The sequence below is a fragment of the Hyalella azteca genome, unplaced genomic scaffold (genome assembly GCF_000764305.2).
Source record: "Hyalella azteca isolate HAZT.00-mixed unplaced genomic scaffold, Hazt_2.0.2 contig502, whole genome shotgun sequence".
In the NCBI taxonomy this organism is placed as follows: Eukaryota; Metazoa; Arthropoda; class Malacostraca; order Amphipoda; family Hyalellidae; genus Hyalella; species Hyalella azteca.
Window position 1 is genome coordinate 15922 of NW_025930849.1, and position 21166 is coordinate 37087.

Sequence of the window (21166 nt, forward strand, 5' to 3'; positions counted from 1 at the left end):
AACGTACACCTGCTGGACACAGCGAACCTACTGTTCAAGAGTGCCCGGTATCAGGCTGCTAAAGACGTCATGTTGGAAGTAGCTGCGCGAGTGGTGGATGGTATCTTTAAGGTACCACTGCCTCGCAGGTCAGAGCATGTGCTCTGGCGATTCTCGCGACAGCCACACGGCCAACGCGCCCACTTCGATGCGTGGGGTACTGAAATACCTCACCTTACGCGAGGTGGGTGCTTGCTTAACCTGATGTCTAAGATACCAGCCTCCATGGGTATCCCTTGGACTGGTACTCGCGTGTGCTACAAGAGCTCAGCCCTTATGGCGGGGAACCAGATTCAAGGTTTCTCTAGCCGTAGGCAGGTTGAAGGAATCTTTCAGTACACACACAGTTTCCCGGAAGCTATCTTCCTATGTGCCGTCATTCTTGACGAAGCATTCACACCAGCTGTGCAGCGCACTACGGGATCGTGGCCGATCTCCAAAGCTGCCAGCGAGGGAAACGTGCCATTTGTGCCCCAAACACAGAATGTGATGGTGGGAAGGGCACTTGACTACGAGTTCAGCTGTGCCCTGGTCCGCATTGACCTTGCGCAGGCAGCCTTTAACTTCCCGATTTTCAATATACCTGCAGCCGCTCGTGCCGCAAACCGCATAGCGATAGACAGGTTCGGAATGCCTGGTGATAACGCTATATATCACTGGACTTACGGTCACACTCGCGTCGTCGCTGACGCAAAACAAGATCTCTTGGCTGTAGAGCATGCCCCCATGCCTGCATTCTTTAGTCTCTGCAAAGAGTCTCTGACAAATAAGCTCACGATCGTAACGTGAAAATTTATCAAATACTAACTCTCAGCTTGTTCTCTCAATTCAGTGCCTGATCGCACTTCTTATGTACCTCATTCATTTGCGAATAACAAACATGGTGTAATCTTAGACATTTTTTAGTTGATTATTAATCCCTTTCTATTATCTATTTGTATGGATATATTTTTTTGAAGGTCTTGCATAAGGCGAAAATCTGATATGCTCTACCCTATTAGCAAGTTCAAGTGTCGCCTTATCAAGCTTCCTAGTTGCGCTTCAGTATATTTAAATATAAATCTCATGACGAGGGCAGTGTTAGCCGTTCTTCTCAGTGTTATATGATCCATTACTCCGTCGTCTGAATTTGAGAGCAGAAGCCTTGTTGTAACATATCATTCAAAAACCTATTCAACGCGTCGTTAGTTGCGAAGTGAAACACGCATATCTTTAGTTGAAAAACGCTTATACACGCCTCAGGATGGTCTTTTTGAACGGTTCATTGAGGTGCGTGGTTTCATGTAGTTAGGTTCACTCATAAAATTTTCGATTCCGTCCACTTAGCGAGACTTAAAATTTATTCGTCTCATGATTGCATTTGACATTGAGGTGGGTAGTACATCTAGATAAGACTTTTAAGTTGCTCCTTAATGTTGACATTGTTTGCATTCCATACATCACAGGTCCTGCTATTGCGTCACTGTATTGATCGCCATATGCACCTTATCGCTTATGTCGGAATAATATGGTTTAGTACCGTTGACGAAAAATAAATCATGTCTTACGTACGCATGTTTCTTCAGTCCAAAAAATTATTTTTATAATCACTGTATATGGGAGTGATAACATAAACAAACAAAAGGTCCGTAATTTATTCAACTAGCATTTAACATTGGCATAATCAATAGATATAGAGTATGTAATGGCATTACAGATACAATACACACCAGTTCCTTAGCCTGTTCGAAGTAATATCTTGGCTACCCTCAACGGATGTCGAATGCTAGGCACAGGATTCCCCGTACAATATATTCATCAAAATAATTCTATTGCTTCCGACGGGCACCAGCAACGTGAATTCTTATCCAATAACACTAATTTATTTACTAACTTCCGCTTCGAAATGCTTGCTACCTATTCCGAGCTGACCATTGAGTTTCTTGGCAGATTAGAACGTCACTAAGACATCACTACCAATATTCCGGTGGTCGTGGAACAGATTGAACAAACAAAACCTCGCGCACTGCAATCTTAACATCGCCGTCTCACGTAATCTAATTGGAGCAGCCCGATCAACGCTAGGTTTACACTTATCCATCAAGATAACGAAAAACGCATTCTAAATTGGTAAGATAGAAGACTGTATGCACTTCTACCCAATTTGAGTTTACCATCACGAAGAAACCCACTCCTAAAAATTCGCACTCCGGCACAGCCGAGCTCAACATTGCACAAGCCTAACTTATGCCACGAAGTTCAGTCTTCCTCAGCTATGTAACTAAATGTAACAGATTAAATATGAAGACTAATAACTCCCGCTGAATTGTCTTGTAATTTTCTGCCAATACTCGGGAAATTCCCACAAGGTCGTATCAACTGCTCACCCAAATCAACCGTCTTAACGTCCGTTATCCAGGAGTCCTATTCAGAAATTTGCGTTGTATTCGATCAACTGAATTTGCGTTGTATTCGATCAACTGAATTAATTTCCAAGAAAACTATTGCATCTGAACTACCTATATTTATGATCTTCAATTTAACCTAATACCGAAACGCGTTGATTTTGATCATCTCAAAATGCGGGCGGTGGTGATGGAAGAACATTTGGCATCTAGGGACATTTCGCAAATGTTTTTACATAACACACAGGTATAGGTATAGTATTAACTGAACTAAAAAAAAGATACCACTAACTATGAAAAATATACAAAATATGTACAGGCTGTTTCTTACTGCATCGGCAAAAAAGGTTCTCATTTCTCTGGAGTTGTCCCGATGCGGCTTGACTGCATCGTTGACCTTTGAAGAATGAGGGTCTCGGCTAGAATAAATAACAAAGGGTTGCCTTCATTCAAAGAATCATTTGCCCAGGCTGATGCCGAGCAGAAGAATTATATTTGACGGTACAAAACTAGGCTAAATAAGCTACATGCTCAATCAATAACTCAAGACAGGAGCATTGAGTACCAGGGTACCAACTGAATATTAAAATTACTATTGCCTGTCCCTCAAATATTCTAACTGGTATCCAAGACACAATCTATCCTGCTCAACATTCCTCAATTCCGCTACGGGTAATTATGTGAAGTTATTGTAAAAAATAACTCCTTTAGTTATTGTAAAAAATAACTCCTTTTTGCCGCGATGAATGAAATTATTAACTAACAAAGATAAGGACGAAGGGACGAGACTCTGACGTCTCTTCGAGGCATCTCGCGAAGAGACGAGATTTAAAGAGAAACGACTTTACTTAGTGAAAACGCTGGGAATGCAGACAATGGATCCGAAGAAAGTTATGTGTGTACATCAATTAAAGTGATTACCATAGTGAGGTAGTTCATGGGAAGATGAAGTTATGATGGAAATCGCGAAGGAAAACTACCGGGGACCTTATCTAATGTTCACACAATGTCATGTCTTTCATGTTCGTCTATTTCATTCGTACTAGATCCCTAAGAGTTTATAAACCCTTCTTCGGGTAGTGCTGGCAGGGAAGACATCGAGCTGTGATCGTCCATGTTCTCGAGAGGGTACAACGTGAACCATTTGATGAGTTCGTTAAAGAGCGTCGACAGACACGTCACAGAGATGTCCGATGACACAAGATACCATGCGCAGTACATGAGAGCAAACTGCAGGATGCGATGCAACCACAACATTTTGTTCATGTTCTTGTGTGCTCTCTCGAGAGCTTCATCAGAGGTTGACTCCTTGAGGATGAATTTTTTACATCCTCTCTGGTATCTGTCGATGTACTGAGCCCAGTCCAGGTCTCCCACGTTGAAGTGGAACATTTGTCGGTCGGCGGGCGACAGTGAAGCCCAGAGGCCTTGCACATTTTCGTTGTGAAATGTCCAGTCTCGGAGCATGAAGTACTCTAGTGCGTTGATAGCTTTCATCATTCGGTAGCACATCTTCACGGCTCTGAAACAAATGAGAAGTAAATGCGCGCAAGTTCGTTTGTGCGTTTAATTCCGTTCTATTATTCGGCGTGAGTTTTCATGTTGGTTATTTTCATATCAAAACACATTATGATCGCAAAGACATTAATTTCAAGAATTGTATACAAGAAAATTCAATATTTCGCATAATATATACATTCTAAGCAATAATGAAACACTTACATTTGTTTTTTGCCCAGTATTTTGTAGAAGAAGTCGGCAATGTAAGCAGGAAGAACGTTGGCGATGTACAGGTGGATGGTATGCAAGGTTTTGTTGGTCTTGGCCGAGCCGTCAGGGAACCAGATCGGGTGTTCCTGAGGGATCACCCTCACTGTGTCCTTGAGTAGATCGTTGAGACCCTCGATGGTGAGGGGCTGTTGGTAGCCCGTGGAGCAGCAGTAGATCGGCACGTTCGTACTTGTGCTGCAGAATAAAAAATTTTTTTCGGGGCTCGTGGAATCAATCACAGGCATTTGAAAAATTCAGACACATGGACGCCGCTCCTAGTATAAAATTTCAAATTCAGCATGGAAAAATCTCAAACACGGAGTGTTAAGGGTAAAGTTGATTTGTTATTTATCGCCTATCGATGAAGTTTGATCTATTTATCCCTTCATGACTTTGTCAGCAAAAATGTAAGAGTTTAATAACCACTGGACCTTACTATGCCTTGCTTCACTTTCAATGGTTTAATCTATTACAAAACTGAATAATAAATAAGCGATTTCATTCGCCAGAACGACGGGTTTCAAATGAATCATGCACCAAATTATAATTTTCTGTTTTCATTTCACTCACGCAAACTTCTTGGTTGCGGTGTTGTAGGCAGCTACTATCATGAGGTTGATGGGGACGTCGACGGGAACAAAGTCGAGTTTAATGCCTTGTTTGATGTAGAGTGTACGGAGGACACCTTTGCCCATGCCCACCAGCAGACCAGTGAAGGCGTACATGTTGTCCACCCAGCCTGGCTCCGGCTCCCTCCAGGCTCCGCACACTGACATAACATGTGTACATATGTTATTATGTGTATATATTTTATTTGTACATATGTAATGTGTGCATATGTTATGTGTGCATATGTTATGTGTGCATATGTTATGTGTAAAATGTGCACATGATGTTCTGAGAAAAATTCGATTTAATAATATTCAACTCAACAGTGTTAACGCATGAATCAAATATTGGGATATGGGATCTGGGATCGGTAGGAGATTGTTCAAATTATTTATGAATTTATAATCGAGAAGCCGAGAATGCATGGAGGAATTGAAACGATCATTAAACAGAGTTAAATAGAAAATGCTTCGTGAAAATGAGGTAAATTGAAAACTTCAACAAACAATCTGCTATAAATCATTCTAATTTACGGAAACATTGCTGAAAAGTGAATTTGATGTATTTTCAAAGCAAATGATTTCGTACAGCAAAAATTGAATAACCTAAAAGAGCTTAATAAATAATTGGACTTCTCAGTGTTAAGATTAGGACACTTTAGGACCTAAAGTGTCCTAAACTAAGTGTTAGATTAGGACACTTTTAAAGACTTTAATAAAGCCAGTTAAATATTCTGATTGATCAATAGGGTTCGGGCAAGCTGGTGTTAGATGCGGACGAGGGCTCAGGGAAGGGTGGAAGCCCACTCTCGAGATAGTCCAGTCCGTCTGTCCATCGTCATGGTACCTGCTAGCATTACAAGTAAAAGGCGTTCTTTATTTATGAAAATTATCTCGAATTCAATTTAATAAATAGAAGTGCATTTCCGTTGGTCAAACAGTCGGTGCAGTTCTATGTGGCAACTGTAAGCAAGTACTAAAAAGTCTGTCGTAAATGACATCGCCGATGCAGAGGTGGCATCAGCAAGAGGCGTCTTCTCGAGAGGTGGACCCGTCAGGCTGTCGTTTGGAAGCCCAGTTACCTATTGAAGGCCTAATAATTGAAAACGGAATCCTTCCTTCGGCATCGTTCACAAGTATGTGCTCGGCGAGGGCTTTTGTGAATGTGTAAGTGTTTGGCCGCGGTGACACCAACTGAGGTGTGATGTTCTCCAACACATCGTCTTCGAACCACTCAGTGAGCTGGATAAGACGGCCGGGTTCGATGGGAGCGGGGTACAGCTCCTCGTACGTTTCCTGGAGGTGGCAGTTGCAGTATGCTGTGGAGACGTGCACCAAAGCCTGGAACAAATTATTTTATCAATCCCAAGAGAAGTACGTTACACATGATTAGGACAGACTATTGATTTGAATAGAAGGAAAAATTTATATATGCAACAATACAAAAGTAGAGTCAGACTACGAGTGATGTCCCGAACCTTCCAAATATTAGGTGAATTAAATCAACAATTACCATCGAGTAAATCATTAGAACCATCCAAGTGTACTTTCGATTCACATTCATATAAAACTCACTTTCAGTTTAGTCATTTTCTTTGCAAGGTTGACCACACGCTTCGTGCCGAGCATGTTCATACTAACAGCAACTCGGATGGGCTCCTGCAACACGAAGGAAATCTCGTAGGGTTCTCGAAGAAGAGTATAGTATCTCGAGACAGTTCCTAATTTTGTAGAGGTTAAATAAATCATAAATGGAGGGTGAAGATCAACTGCGAAATTTGTCCAGCCTACAGGCTTAAGTTTAGCTCAATCTCTAAGAAATAATCCGTATACTTTTTTGAAACTCATTGAAATGAGAATTTAGATAATGCATACTTGTGAACCGAAATGCGTATATAAAAAAGTTTAAATATCGATAAACTTGAATTTGCACGTCTCTTGTGACTAGGAAATTTTCAGTATTTCAAATCTCAATGAATCGGTCACTGCACCGTCGTTTTTAATGAATGATTTGGCGTCGTGTTGAAAAATTACCTGAAAGTTAATGGTGGCAGCGACGTGGAAGATCACCTCCACCTCTTGAGCCAGGGTCTTCTCATCTTCCTCCGAGAGCCCAAGACCCTCGTGAGTGATGTCTCCTCGCACGGGGTGAAGCTTCTGGAAGAACTCCGGTCTGTTTGCCTTCAATTTGTCGAAAAGCTGCCGGAAAAGACCATTCACTTTAATATAGACAAGATTGAATGCATGGCAAGACGTAAGAATAATCAAAGTTAAATGATTACATTATGGGTCATTTTTCTTCGGATAAGCGGTTTTGTCTAGCTATTAGATATTGTATAAACTGTATTTTTTACTATCGTCCTTCGATTCTGTTCTAAACAATTTCAGATTTCGAAATCATCCAATCCATATAGTTAAGAAGGAGACAGAAATACCTAAGCAACCAGATACCAAGACAAGTATAAAACCAGGGACACATCATACTATTACAAAGGTCCAAGCGAGACATTTCGATATCGGCGTTAAAGCGGCTTTAGTTGGTGCCCACCAAACCGCAAGTTCCACACAAGGTAAATAAAGCCGAAGAAAATTGTAACATACAAGATGACGCGAGGAGCAATGACCGTTGAAAGCCATAAAAATCTAACTATGTTCGCATTAAATTCTGTCTTCGTTCGTCATGTCGTGAGAATTCATTTTGAAGGTCTACCGTATTCATTTATGTGCGCAACAAGCCTTACTGATCTGATTACATAACAAGCCGAATCTTGCACGGGTGTTCTGCAGGGTTTCTACAACAGTAAAAAATAGTTTGCCGTCAAATTGTTGAGGATTTTGTGTGGTAATACCATCAAATTTTTGGATGAAGTTGCAGATATATTGCATTGCATTCGGACCTAAGCGCAGACTGGACTCGTGCTAAAAAATACTAAAGCTATGAAACTCTTGAAGCCTCCTAAGCGTTCAAACTATAAATCAATAGAGGAAATCTTTTCAGGGTCAGATATCAGGCAAGAGTTTGTCTTGTCTCACATAGGTCAGCGCCTTCCGGGTTCAAACTCTTTTCCTATTCCATCACCGTATGAAGAGTGGTCTTCCTGTATTGCCAGCAAATGCCCAACCAAAGTGCAGCCTAACGCAGCAGCCAAAAGTCATTCTTGCAGTGACTGGCAAATTGAGAACGAAATGCAAGTCACTGCGGTAAACCGCACAGACGGCGAGAGAGATTGCCACGGATGTTTACGCGGCTTTTTAATCTAACTATTATTTCCAGGTCTAATCGCTTGAAAATCAACAATCATGGACTTGTGCTTCATAACATCAATCACAATATATTCAAAAGGTGCCTCTCACTGCCAAGCAACAAATCGCAGGAGGCGCTTCAGTTGGCAACCAAATTATATTCCTGTTGCTCTATCCATGAGATTGATGGAACACAGGTAGAAGAATCATGATGCCTCGAAAGCGCCCCAAAATAACAGATTTATTTTAAATCTGTAAAAAAATAATATACTCTGAAAAAATCTGTTATTCTAATTATATGGACGATGCATTTGAAACTCCTATTAATCTTAAATGAATTTTTCCACCATTATCATAGACGAAAATATTTTATTCATGCTGAGCAGTTGAAAAATATAGTATAGTACCGAGTACAAAAAAAAAACTCAATAAGCCTGTTACGAGGGACAACGACTGAACTAACTTTGGCGATAAATATATGCTGGAACTCTTCTTCTCCAGAAAGTCATCTGCAGTATCTCCAATAGCCTGTTTAGGCACGTGATTTATTTCCTGGAGTGAACTGCTCATGACATTGCTGCCATTGCTCGACAACATAAATGAAATTATTATTTTAATAGTAGTGTGGTTGTGTGATTTGTGCGCTGACAGTATGACCAATTAAAAATGAATTCATATTCATATGCACCCTATTTTCACGTTAGAACATCAATATAAGATTGCAAATATCATAATGAGTAACTTTTATTATATATGAATTTGGAGACAATAATCGTTACATTAATTCAAGGAGAAGAACTGCTGTTATAAGCAACGCCGTGTTCATTGGGAAGCTTTCAGGTCATGGTAGCTGCGTTTATGAATTCATTTGCTCGCCGAGAGAAACTTCTATACGAGTCCCGATCAACGCGAATGAACAGATGCTACACATAAAATTAGCCTGTTATCTACGCCTTATACGAAACATCAACGTCAAGAACCGAAAGCTCCTTTTCGTTTCAAGTATTTTTTATACATAAGCGGTCATCTCCTTTCAAATTATGCAACAGCTGATGCAGCTCGCAACTTTCTTCCAAGCAATTCACGATTTGATACTTGCCAGCAGGCTTCTTCCGTCAGTTAATCCGATCACCAGCCATGCGTGCTGGGAGGTATTGCGAATCTCGGAGAAAGAGATTCCCCTCCACGCTTTAGGTAAGCTGCTTGTTGCTTTGTACGTATGTTGTCGTTTTCTGCAATATGCTTGCATATCATTACAGTATTTCAGCACCTTATTACCTAAGTGCATTCAGTAGTGATACTGTGTAAGTAAAATAGCCGCAAATATTTATCCGCATCATCTGCAGGACGGAAAGCTTTGGTCCTGACGAAGAAAACGCTCATAAAGGGTGATTTTTACTGCTGCCGTAAGTGGTAGTAGTCTATTTTACCGCGGACAATGACAATTCGTTAATTTTATCAGTTAACTTAAAAACTAATTACATCAAGACTCAGAAGTACAGCCAGATGTTGCTTGTTGATGCCAATAATGTCCGTGCATCGTGGCCCGAGTATGGATAGCAGACACGTTGAGGCTGCTATTTTCCTCAAATATTTACCAAGACTTATAAATATTTAAATTTGAATATTCTGTTCGCCTCAATATTATTCTTTTGCACTGACTTCACTGAGCCACTGTAATGTCTCAGACGCTGGTTTGACAGCTAAGGTGTCATGAGAACGGAACTTCATCCCGAGACGATCGAAAGCACCTTGCCAGAGCGTTCTGAGAAAAGCCTGCAATAAACTGAGCGTTCAAAAAAAAGACCATCATCAGAGTAGTAACAATGTAGCGACAGTAATAATATTCACTATTGAGGGAGTGCGTAAGCTTGACGATTGTACCCTTCCTACTGTATTGATGTGGTTCTTAAACACAGTATCGAAACTGTGATTAATACTTTCATAATTCTTAAGCTACTTGAGGGTTGCGTGTAAACAATATATCGACTTTACTTATTCCTCTCAGTAGTTATCGACATTCGTCCACAGGCGCAGGTGAATGCTAATATGATTACGCAAACCGCCAACCTGACAGTAAATAACGCAATAATTAGGCATACAAAATATTAGACAGTTCAAATTCAAAAATTTTAAATCATGCATGACAATCTCCATGGTCTATAATAATCAATCTTAATATAGACCGAAAGAGTGAACGTTTGAATAACTCTCACACAGTGACTGATAGAGATAAAAATTATTATAAAACCAGATCGTATGCAAATCCATGACTGGCTCTGAATGAAACCTCTCAATTCTCTCATGATGCTAGCTTACAAATGGCAGGGTCATGCTATATGTTCAGTGACACGTACTCATGTCATAGGATACACTCTGTATGCGACGTAAGTCGCATCCGAACCTCGCCAAAACCGGTTTATCATCCTGCCAATCATGAGTGCCTGCAGTGGTCATCGGAGGAAAGGATTACAATTTTTTAATTTCAAGGGATCGAGCAGTGGCAAACTTCAATGTTTATTTGCTCGACGGGAAACCGCGCTTTTTTTGATGAAATAAACGTTGGCTTCATTTTACAGTTACAGCGGAAGTTTGATCTCCCAATGCAGGAATTGATACCAATATTCTTTATAGCTTGCGGTGATACATTTTTGAAAATAAGTTCATAACGTTTTTTTCTATTCCATGAGCATGCACCGGATAATGAAGAGTTCGTGTGAGAGTATAATGAATCCGACGAATTCAAGGATCCTGGTGAAAGCGTCTTGGAATCTATTGGGCACTCTTCAAGGTAAACGTAGAATTTACAGAAAAAGAAAACGTGAATGAAAAAAACTTGTCAACAATGATGTGTTAGAAGCTAAAGGACATTTATCAAGGGTATATTACGACAAACTTGTCATCTATGTCGCTGAATCATGGGATTATGAAACGCATATTGCACATACATTATCTATGCGGGAACTTCAAGCGACCGACAGCATTGACGAAGAATGGCATGTCAATTTCAACTGTACATACAAGGACGTTTGTGAGGAGTGACACCGTATGTGGGGCATACGACCGAAGAAAGGTTTGTTGGGGAGAGGCTCATACAAGGACAAACAAGTGACATGCGCACTACTGTCTCATCTTGCGTAAGTTCGGCTTGCGTTGTGCCTACCTGCAATAGGTAATTTCCATACATAACCCTTGTGGCAAGACTCTGTGGTACGTAGGATGCGATAACTTTTTACAGGGACCCTCATGGAAGGCTGTTTTCAAGAGGCTATAACAGTAAAACTTATCAATTCCAATGGTTTGAGCCAAGTACTAGGTTTATTATGTGAAAGTTTAAATATTCAGATAATAGTGCTCTGACAATGAGGCAAGCGGGTCCGGATTAGATGAGGCGGTAAAGGCATAGCTGCAGCTCGAGCCTTGCCTCTACTAATTCCCAGCGTTTAATAATGACGAGCATTAGAATAGTTTCATCAAATAAGTGCAAAATAACTGTCCAGTACCAGACAAAAACAAAACGAATGTTCAAAGAATCTAAAAATATTATCGGAGCATTTTTTTTCCTCCAAAGAGTGAGCAAAAGTTAATTTTACTGGGTGAGCTCATGCCAGCCTTCAGAAAGACTTCTCCATATTTTAGACCCACATTATCATAAGATGAGTCGCATAAGTTGATGTCGCAATTACAGATGGCCGAGCTTTGATCGCGCGACATGCTGGGCAAGGCTTAATTTACCGTAACCACTGGTCCGAGTAAACGAGACTCGCTAGGTCAAAGAACTTGAAGGTGCTGGATTTCACGGTGGTAGCGAACATGCGAAAGATAAAAAGTCAACATAATGATGCTAGAGTTTACGGTGGTAGAGAATATGCGAAAGATCGAAACCTAACTTAATTAAAATAGAGTTTAGGGCGTTGCAGATCATGCATCACATCGAAGGCAAGAAAGAAAAATATGCACGTTATCATTATTTGATTATGGTTTTGCTAGATGAACCTGGGTGAACGTGAACCAACTAGAACCAACTAGAATGATATTCAATCATTAATCATAGTGAATTCAATTACTCTTATCTTCTCTATGCTGCTTTAAAACGATATCTAATACAATGTATGCAGAAGCAAAAATGTGTAATAATAGTTTCATTGCTTGTCTATTTCAATCCCAATGATTCTATTTTTTATACTTCTATATTTGCATCGCTTTCTACTACATTGATCAAGTGGACTGTCTTGTACTTAATATAGAAGTAGTCCACACTGATATCGTACACACTCTCGGGAACACAGGTGTAGTAAAGGTTCAGTTGCTCTGCCTTCAAACATACAAGTGATTGAAAATTTTTTGAAGTACACTAATTCATAATTGTAATAAAATTCACGCATTAGTAGTACTGGGTAAAATAATTAGCACTTGAAAACCAGTTGTACTATGTTCATGTGATACAGTCATGTTTTTCAAGTGAGAAGCATCATGGGAGAGACGAATGTTTCCTCGTTTCAAAAGACTCCGTATAAATAAATATGTAGAAGATTCTTGAACCTGAATTGATGACAATACGGTTGACTGTAATATCATTATGTATTTGCCATTCGTCGGTACTGTTTGTTAATATGGACCTTCATTACTAATGAGCGCGCTGTATTGCATGCAAAGTGGTGTTATCTAGCTACAATTACTTATTGTAGTGGTAAGGACGAGCGAACACAATTTAGATCCGGAGTTAGACAAGTATTCCTTCCAGGAAACCTAATTAAATATAATTGGGAGGATGCAAAAGATTGAGGGAAGCGAAGATTAATGCAAGGTTTTGAGATATAAAACATAAAATAAACCATTACTCCTCAGCTTTAGATTATCTAATGGTTCTTCCTTGGATCACTGAAGAGTGAAGAGTGGGCGATCGTCAAAGAACGATTTCATCCACAGCTTAAGCAATACAGGACATAAGAAGTAGAATCAAAAACAATACTTCATAATTATATCGATTGTAAATATAAATAGAACTGAAAATAACTATTAGATTACATTGAGCATTTGCTTATGCATCCATAAATTTGGAGCATTCTCAAAGAAGAAGGAAGAGAAATTTCTGTCATAAATGAGAAGGTCGCGCGATGGAGAAGGGAGTCAGATGCCACAAGAAGCAGCAAGGGGGTAGAACGCCTTTCTCCTGTGCACTGCGCATCCGGGACTTCAGGCAGCTAACACATGAGCAGGGGTTCTGCTGAAGAGCTCAGTGGGAATGTCGACATAGTTCATGATCGGTAGTGCAGATTCGTAATTTGTCAACAGAAATAAATACGAAAATAAGGTATCGATTATCGATAAGCAAAATAAAATAAAAATTCGAAATAGAAAAACGGCTAATCTATTGAAAATTTGTTGTGATGGTATTAGGGCGGAGATTTTACAATGATTAGCCATTTCCAGTAGAAAATACTTCGCAACTATGTAACACGAAAAACGACATAGCTCCTTCCTTAAGTAATGGAGAAAAACTAACAAAATCCCAAAAATTCGAGTTAGAAAATTATATTTAAAACCTAGGAAACCGTGCAATTAGTGATACAAATCTAAGAATACTATAAGAAGTTGCCGACCTATTTCGTCCGAGACTGCACTCGGCGCCTATGCTCCTGCTGCTGTTGAAAGTGATGGCAAAATTTAGCAAGCTCATGCAGGCAGGCAATTACGTTAGAAAACAGGTCTTATAGCATCTAGAGCTCGCACAAACCGTCATATGGTAACTGAAAAAAAAATATTTACACGCCAAGCAAAACTATTTTGATTAGTTTTCCAATTCAAAAATTACGCCACGTGGAGGAAATGAAAATGAAGAAAATCAATAAGTAGGCATTTAAATATAAAAGTAACAAAATCAGTGAAATAGCCATGAAGATATCTGCATCATGTGAATCAGAAAATTTTAGCATTTCTAGATTTGTGCAAACGAAATCAAATTTCGACACCGAGCACATAAGCCAATTTCCATTAGAGAAAAAAAAGCAGAGATCGTGCAGCGGCCAGCAACGAGAAGTTCGATTTGCTGCGGACTTTTGAGCCTCGGGCAGTTCGATGGAAGCAAAAACTAACCAAACGACTTCTTGCAACAACAATATATTCCTTTTACTCTAGGGACCAACTATATATATAATAATTGAAATAAATGCGCTGGTTTTGAAAATTAAATCAATTCATTAAAAATAATTACTGCAAACAATCCAGCGCTCGAAAAAAAAATTGAATACAAATTATTATACGATTTATTTTTGAATGGGTCAGTTGCCCCAACACAAGAGGAATTGGAAAGAGAAGAATATATCATTACCACGAGTAACATTTTAGAAATTCAGTGCATCCGTGCCTACATTCATGTCGATTGGTAATTTCTCGATTCCTGGGAAACTTTTCATTCAGTTTAACCATAGAACTTTAAATGGTTCTATAGTTCATTGAACCATAGAATAATTTCACTACGATAATGATGGAATAATTCTTGAAAATGGATCATCATTGCGTAGCTTCGTCATGGCTACTAATGGTTGCAACGATGATCACAAGCGAGGTAATACGAATCGATCTCCGTACGGTAGTCACGGTAAACTAAAGAGTCGTGGAAAATAAATCGACTGTTCCGCCTCATCAACTTCCCACATAAAAAAAGCATTAACAGCTCCAAGTGGACGATTGTGTACTATATAAACACTCCTTTCTATAAAATCTGGACATGATTCAATGACAACAGGTATCGATCGTTCCTGCTACATTCAAGCGGTAACAAATAAAAATTAGATAAAAGAAACAGAAGAAAAAATTCAACCGCTAAGGCGTAAACAAAAGATGAATGTAGCGCAAGAGAGTCTAGTGCATGCGCTCTGAAAGGGAAAGGATGAAGCGCAAAGCTGTCCAACTGCGCGTATGAGCGTCGTTGCGCCTACCAAACCCTTGACCTGGACTAGGGCCAAGAGCAGCAGAATGTGGGCCGCCGACGCAACACTTTATGATCACTGTTATTTAAAATTTGTCTTCGACAAAAGTTGTTTTTTTTTCGATCGCTGAGCGGACTCGGCAACGGCTATAAAGTAACGAGCTTAAGTAATACAGTTTTACAAAGAATTAGCGCGCTGTAAGCTTTCTCGTAAGAAATGGCGCATCCATTTGCCTTGAGAACAATATAACACATGACATTGACGATATTCATGAAATAAAAATTTTTCAGGAATGTTCGTCTTTGCACGATGACGTCACTCGTCAACCATATATAGAGTAACAAATTTGCATTAACTACTAGGCAGTTCGAACGCTCGGAGTAACTTCCCCACTAAACTGCGTCTTCTGGTGTCGTAAGCTTAAGAAAAGAGGTAACCTGCTCGTCGTTCCCGTTACTCATTTACCCGAATGCTGCAACCGCAGGCAGCCCATGTGCTTTTCACACGCTCTGTCACCTTTACGCTGTAGGACACGGACCCTTCTAAGAAGAACAATCGAGGTGAACATCGCAGCACAATTCGTTAGTTAAGCAACTCATGGCAAAGGCTTCCGCTAAAGTCACGTGATGGAGCGCACTGGTTACACCATGCGCCGCTCGACATATAATGTAACAAATTCAATATAAGATGCGTGTTGACGGTTCTCTCCAACAACTCCTGATTGGTTAGATTTCTACTAGTTCGTTAATAGATCCAAATGAGGAAAGGGTGTCCGCATTATTTTTCATATCGGCAGTCAATATCCACCGAGTAAAATGTCTGACGCCGCTCCCTTGCAAGACGAGTCACGCCTTAATATAAACTCAGGGCCATGGAAAATCAATTAATATCATGGTGTGCGTGGAGACTGACAAATAGGGCTCCCAAGGATATGTTAAAAACATACTAGATTTCCTGAGGTTATTCTTACTCCGCTCCAACATCAGGCTACCTGAACTGTTATCCATCACCGATATCCATCAGTGACAGATATCAGATTTTTACGTTGCAGGCTACTGGTTAGAAGGAATTATGTATAACATAACATAACATAGTGATCTCGGCGCTGAATTGTAGGCCTGATGTGGCCTGTCGTCGATTCTTTCGTGCCCTGTTCACAGAAAATCTGAAATCGTGTCATTTGACCGGATCTTTTCATGACTGACGAAAGTTTGAAATAGCTACTCGCCTTCCAACGGGTTCGATATGATGCTAGGCATTTCAAATCTGAGCGTATATTTTTCCATAGCTTTATCTAGTCTGTTCTTGAACGCGTTCATACTTGGAGCGCCAAAGATGTCATCGGGGAGGCTGTTCCACATGTCGGTGATTAGAAGTATGTGTGTATGTAGAAAGTTTTCGTCTTGAACGTATCAAGTTTGTATTTGAGCTGAATATGGCTTAGAATATTTTTCTCTGGAGTAAACGCAGACATTATTACAGTGTAGTTCCGGTGTTGACAAAAAAAGATGGGGCCTCAAAATTTCCTTCTCAAGAATAAAAATACAATAGAATTTATATTAAAAGATGGTTCTACAATATGAAAATATCGATAATTACATGTTGAGTTGACAGTCATTATATTCTGACATCGACTGACCATTAATTTCCTTAATTAAAAGATAATATGTAGCATAACATATGCATAACGTCCCATAACCCTCAAATTTATTTGTGAATATTTACTTTCTGAACGATGTGGGCATGTGCAATAAATTAATGATAGATCACAATACATCGTTCGTTGCATCTGATGATACGGCGTCTGCTCTTTACTAATGATGAGCGCGATACCCGCGGTCATTGTGCCTCGCTATCAACGAATAGATCCTATCATAGTACAACGTAAGCCCGTTACCAATGATGACCAGCACTATTCTTGGTCATGGTGCCTCAATATAAGTGAATAGATCCTGTAATAGGACAACGTAAGCCCGTTACCAATGATGACCAGAACAGTGTCCGGTCCAAGTGCCTCACTATCAACGACTCGCACACTGTCATGGTACGACTACTAGTTACCTATGATGACCAGCGCGATATCCGGTCATGGTTCAACACTATCAACGACTCGCGTTCAGTCTTCGCTATAGGATGATAGCAGCTGCCGCGGTCTCAGAAACTTGAGAGCAGCAGCACAGTGAAAGTTCGGTATGAAGTAGGTCGCACGGCAGTGGGATCACTCTCGATTTCACAGGAAAAGCCTAAAAAATATAGAGGATATTGCATTGAGCAATAAAAAATCTAGCCACACAGGCACAGTGACGCTATGAATGGACGCTAAGAATGAAAGTGAAATTTCAAGCGTAATGCTCTTCGCTAGAACGCAAGACGACATATGGTGAGCTCGCAACTTCATTTCAAACGATAATCATCCTTGCATAGGTACGTGTATTGCAAAATTTATCCGGATAAACGTTTTGGATGACACATATCATTACTAATACATGAAATAATTAATATTACTACTAAAAAATCAATATAATGATGCGCAATGAAATTGAGGAGATATGGTAAAATACTGCGAAACCATCCAAATTAATATTTCATAACATCGAAGGAAAATGCATAAGTAACTAAAATTCAACTTGATTTTGGATGTTATAAACAACAGGAATCTACTACTAACACGGCGATGACGTTCAAACTATGGTATCACAACTGTTCAAATAAGTGAACTGCTTACGCGTACTACCAATTATAAAAGTTGCGTTCCTAATTACAGTTTAGATTGTTTTCAAACTTAAAATTGCGATGGTACGTAGTGTTGAATTTAGTTGCAGGTTCGCTAGCCGTGCAGCTAGCCGTGCATTGGAGCAGCAAGGCTTGGGTATGCGTCGGAGGGAGGGCATTGACTCGAGAAAGCAGTGAAAGTGGCCAGTCTTTGGCCAGCCATGTTGCCAACTCTACAATGAAAACGCTTATAATCCACTTGTATTTATATTCTTCCACATATTCACGTTTGTTGCTACAAATTTTAAGCAGGTTTTATGAAGATGACGTTGCTCAAAATATGAATAAGAGCTTTTACCTAATTTAGCACAAAATGTATAATATATTTTGTAGTCCTGGCAATAAAGTGTCTCCTCTAAGATCACTTGACAGCTAAATCGCATATGAACAAGGAATTTCAAAATTCTACAGTAAAATAGAAAATGTAAAACAAGAATATTATACCCTAAGGCCAAAATTTGATACCAATCCATTTTCTTTTAGACGCATTTGTACGAAAAAAGTGAAGGAAGCATAATCGAGGCAACCTTTAACTACATCAATGAATGTTCTTGGACTTCACTGTTAAAACGTGAATCGTAAATTCCCTGAAAACGGTGACAGTTTAGAAAATGTTGAACATTCCAAGACCAATTTCAAAGAACAATCTTTTAAAAAAACATTTTAAAATAAAACAGACAGTCTTCAAGTAACTTTTCTCGAACTTAGTGGGGAGTTGCAAATTATATTGTACACTTATTGCAGAATTTTGGAATAGCGCGAAACAGAATGCAACCAAGCACAAAGCATTCGCTCTAATAAGAGTACCCTAAAAGGAAAATAGGTTCATTATTTTTTTACTACCTTGGTAATCTGTTATTTTTAAAACGAAATATCTAATCAAATCTTCACATAATATGCCGTAGCATGATTCATCAACTTTGATAATGTTTGAACTCAAATGAACAGCTCAGCGCGAGAGAGCTGCTAAGCAATAGTAAGCATATATGTAATGTATTATGAATTATTCGCATGCACTATTCATATGTTGAGCAAATATACGTAGTGCAGTACGCCAAGGTTCAGCCATTCACAGAAAACACTTGACCTAACCTAGACCTGACATGACCCTTTCATGGTCATTTTACAGCTCATCAATTGGTCTCACAAAAATTGAATTAAAACTTGTATATATTTTGTGCAAAATATTAGAAGCGGCATTGCCTATGCATTTCACTGTTAGGAGAAAGGACTCGAAAATGGCAATCTAACAGTTATTGCTCTATTTGTTTACAGTTCATGGCTATCAATTTAGATCATGTCGGACTAGATCATGTCGAACTAATTACAATGAAGGCTAAATTGGTAAACACGTACGGTTACAGAAAAAAAATGATTCAACTACAGCATTTTCTCAAAATCTCTTTCAATTTTATCCTATAAATGAAATTCTCACCATTCATTTTTGTCCAAATAACTTTAAACTTATTGAAATGAAAAAAAACTAGACTAAACTCGAAGAGCAGTCCAGTCAATCACATACGAGGTAAAACGATGACGCAATTCTATAACTGAATGAATCAATGTAAAGTGGATGCCTTGGTTAAAGCGTATGATAATAACGCTGTTGGTGAAGTGATTTACCTTCAATTACAGTCTTTAGCAGCACCCACATAGGTTTTTACTTGTTTGAGGTTTTTACTTAATCAAGTCTGCATGAGGTTTCTACTTGCTTCCGAACGTGTCTTCTAGTCATTGTAGAGTAAGTAAAATACCGAATAAAATCAGGTAGAGATGAGTCCCCTACGTAGAAACTGCTGTATATCTCAATGCGGAAGGAAACCCACTGAAATATCTACAAGCTGAGCTCCGTCGAGAATCAAATTTAAACAAAACACGAGTCATCTAAAGAACAAGCGGTAGAGATATTAGCCCCACTCGGGACAAGAAAAGTAGGACAAGTTTATGCATTACGGAAGACGTCGCGTGTGTAAATCACACCAAGCGCAATAACAGCATCATGCATTGGAAAGTCGTGTGAATCTATGGTCACGTGGCTCTCAAGGGCAGACAATTCAATGACAATCTCTGACCAAGCATTCTACATGCTAGAGCTAAATCCGGTCAAGGCTTAACGTTCTACAGACGGTACACGACATTGTGACATAGTTGGATGACGCACTGGCTTCCATATCGTGCTGTGGTCCTGTTATCCAATCGTTCTTAAGGAGCAAAGATTGCGACAGCTTGTATGGATCACCACCAATGCAGCGTTGAGGTCGCCTTATAGTTAGTTAGTTTAGTGACCCTATGATTACTAGCGCTTCAGACCTTATAGATGTAACCGCCAATTCAATTGGTTAGATTCTCTCAAAGCGCTCAGAAGTTTGGCTACGATACTCTTGATGATGAGTATCATATTAGCTATTAACATGAAAAGATGCGGCAGGATACATGACTCTGCAAATCAGAATAGATTCAACCCGAATTGACTTGCCTTTCTTTGACTGCAAACTTTACGCAACCCGCGTTTCTTGGCGGGACCAAAACGCATTCTTGACGACCTCTAATTGCAGCGAAGCTGAAGTATTACTCGTTGTTAAGCCGACAAGCATAAATTAATTGCAAAATTAGGAAGATAAATGTCTGTCTACCTTTCGTATTTCGACGATATAATTTTATTCATGCGTAGTGCGATCAGCCGGATTGAAAATTTTTGATATAAAGCGATTTATGGCCTAATCAATGAAATAATAAAATTAAGAGCATCCGTTTCTAAATCGAGCAAAAAAAGTCTGTCTCAAATTCAGTGTTAAAGGCATTAATATTACAATATATGTACGCAATATGATCAATTATCAGGCGTTGCTGTCCTTCGCTTACAGCTTCGATGAGGATGTTCAATATGAAGGACAATGCCGTATATCAGTACCGGTTTGCAATAGCGTAATTACATCAAGAATATTTATCCATAGTGCATTGTAAGAAACGCGTACAATGTCAGCATGGAATGAGTAACATGTAACGTAACAAGGAACTGCTGCCATCCTTGAGCAAAAATTGTTGCTAGCGTGGTTAATCTAGTTTACTTTGTACACTAAAGCAGAAAGTTCAACACATTAGAATGCATTTATATTCGAAAATACTTCATTGATATCACGAATTTAATTATATCTCAATAAGTAAGCTGAAAATAATGTGTCGGTATTAAAACTAGTATGAAATTTATTTTTCCGTGCATATGCTTCGAAATACACCATACGTCAGGCATAAGACTATTTCAAATAAAAGAAAACGGCTTACAAATCCGTTTCATCGTTGCGATTCACTTGTTCCTCAAGAGGCTTAAGTATAAGTCAATCAAACATTACCTCCATTAGAGATTTACATCAGATATGAATAACGCTTCAATTTACACGAGAGTTATTACAAATTTGCA

At 39.3% G+C, this 21166-nt stretch overlaps 1 protein-coding gene across 2 annotated transcripts in view; it reads right to left on the reverse strand.

The window, feature by feature from the left end:
* Positions 1-2003: 2003 nt before the first annotated feature.
* LOC108678705 (putative fatty acyl-CoA reductase CG5065) overlaps positions 2004-21166 on the reverse strand; it is a 29732-nt gene continuing 10569 nt past the window's right edge. For both annotated transcript variants that reach the window (XM_018167164.2, XM_018167165.2), the window contains exons 3-8: positions 6836-7000; positions 6377-6460; positions 5884-6142; positions 4764-4962; positions 4146-4388; positions 2004-3945 (exon numbers count right to left, since the gene is read on the reverse strand). In XM_018167164.2, the coding sequence (XP_018022653.1) occupies positions 3474-3945; positions 4146-4388; positions 4764-4962; positions 5884-6142; positions 6377-6460; positions 6836-7000 (1422 nt within the window). In that variant the 3' untranslated portion in view covers positions 2004-3473. The remainder of the gene's footprint in view (positions 3946-4145; positions 4389-4763; positions 4963-5883; positions 6143-6376; positions 6461-6835; positions 7001-21166) is intronic.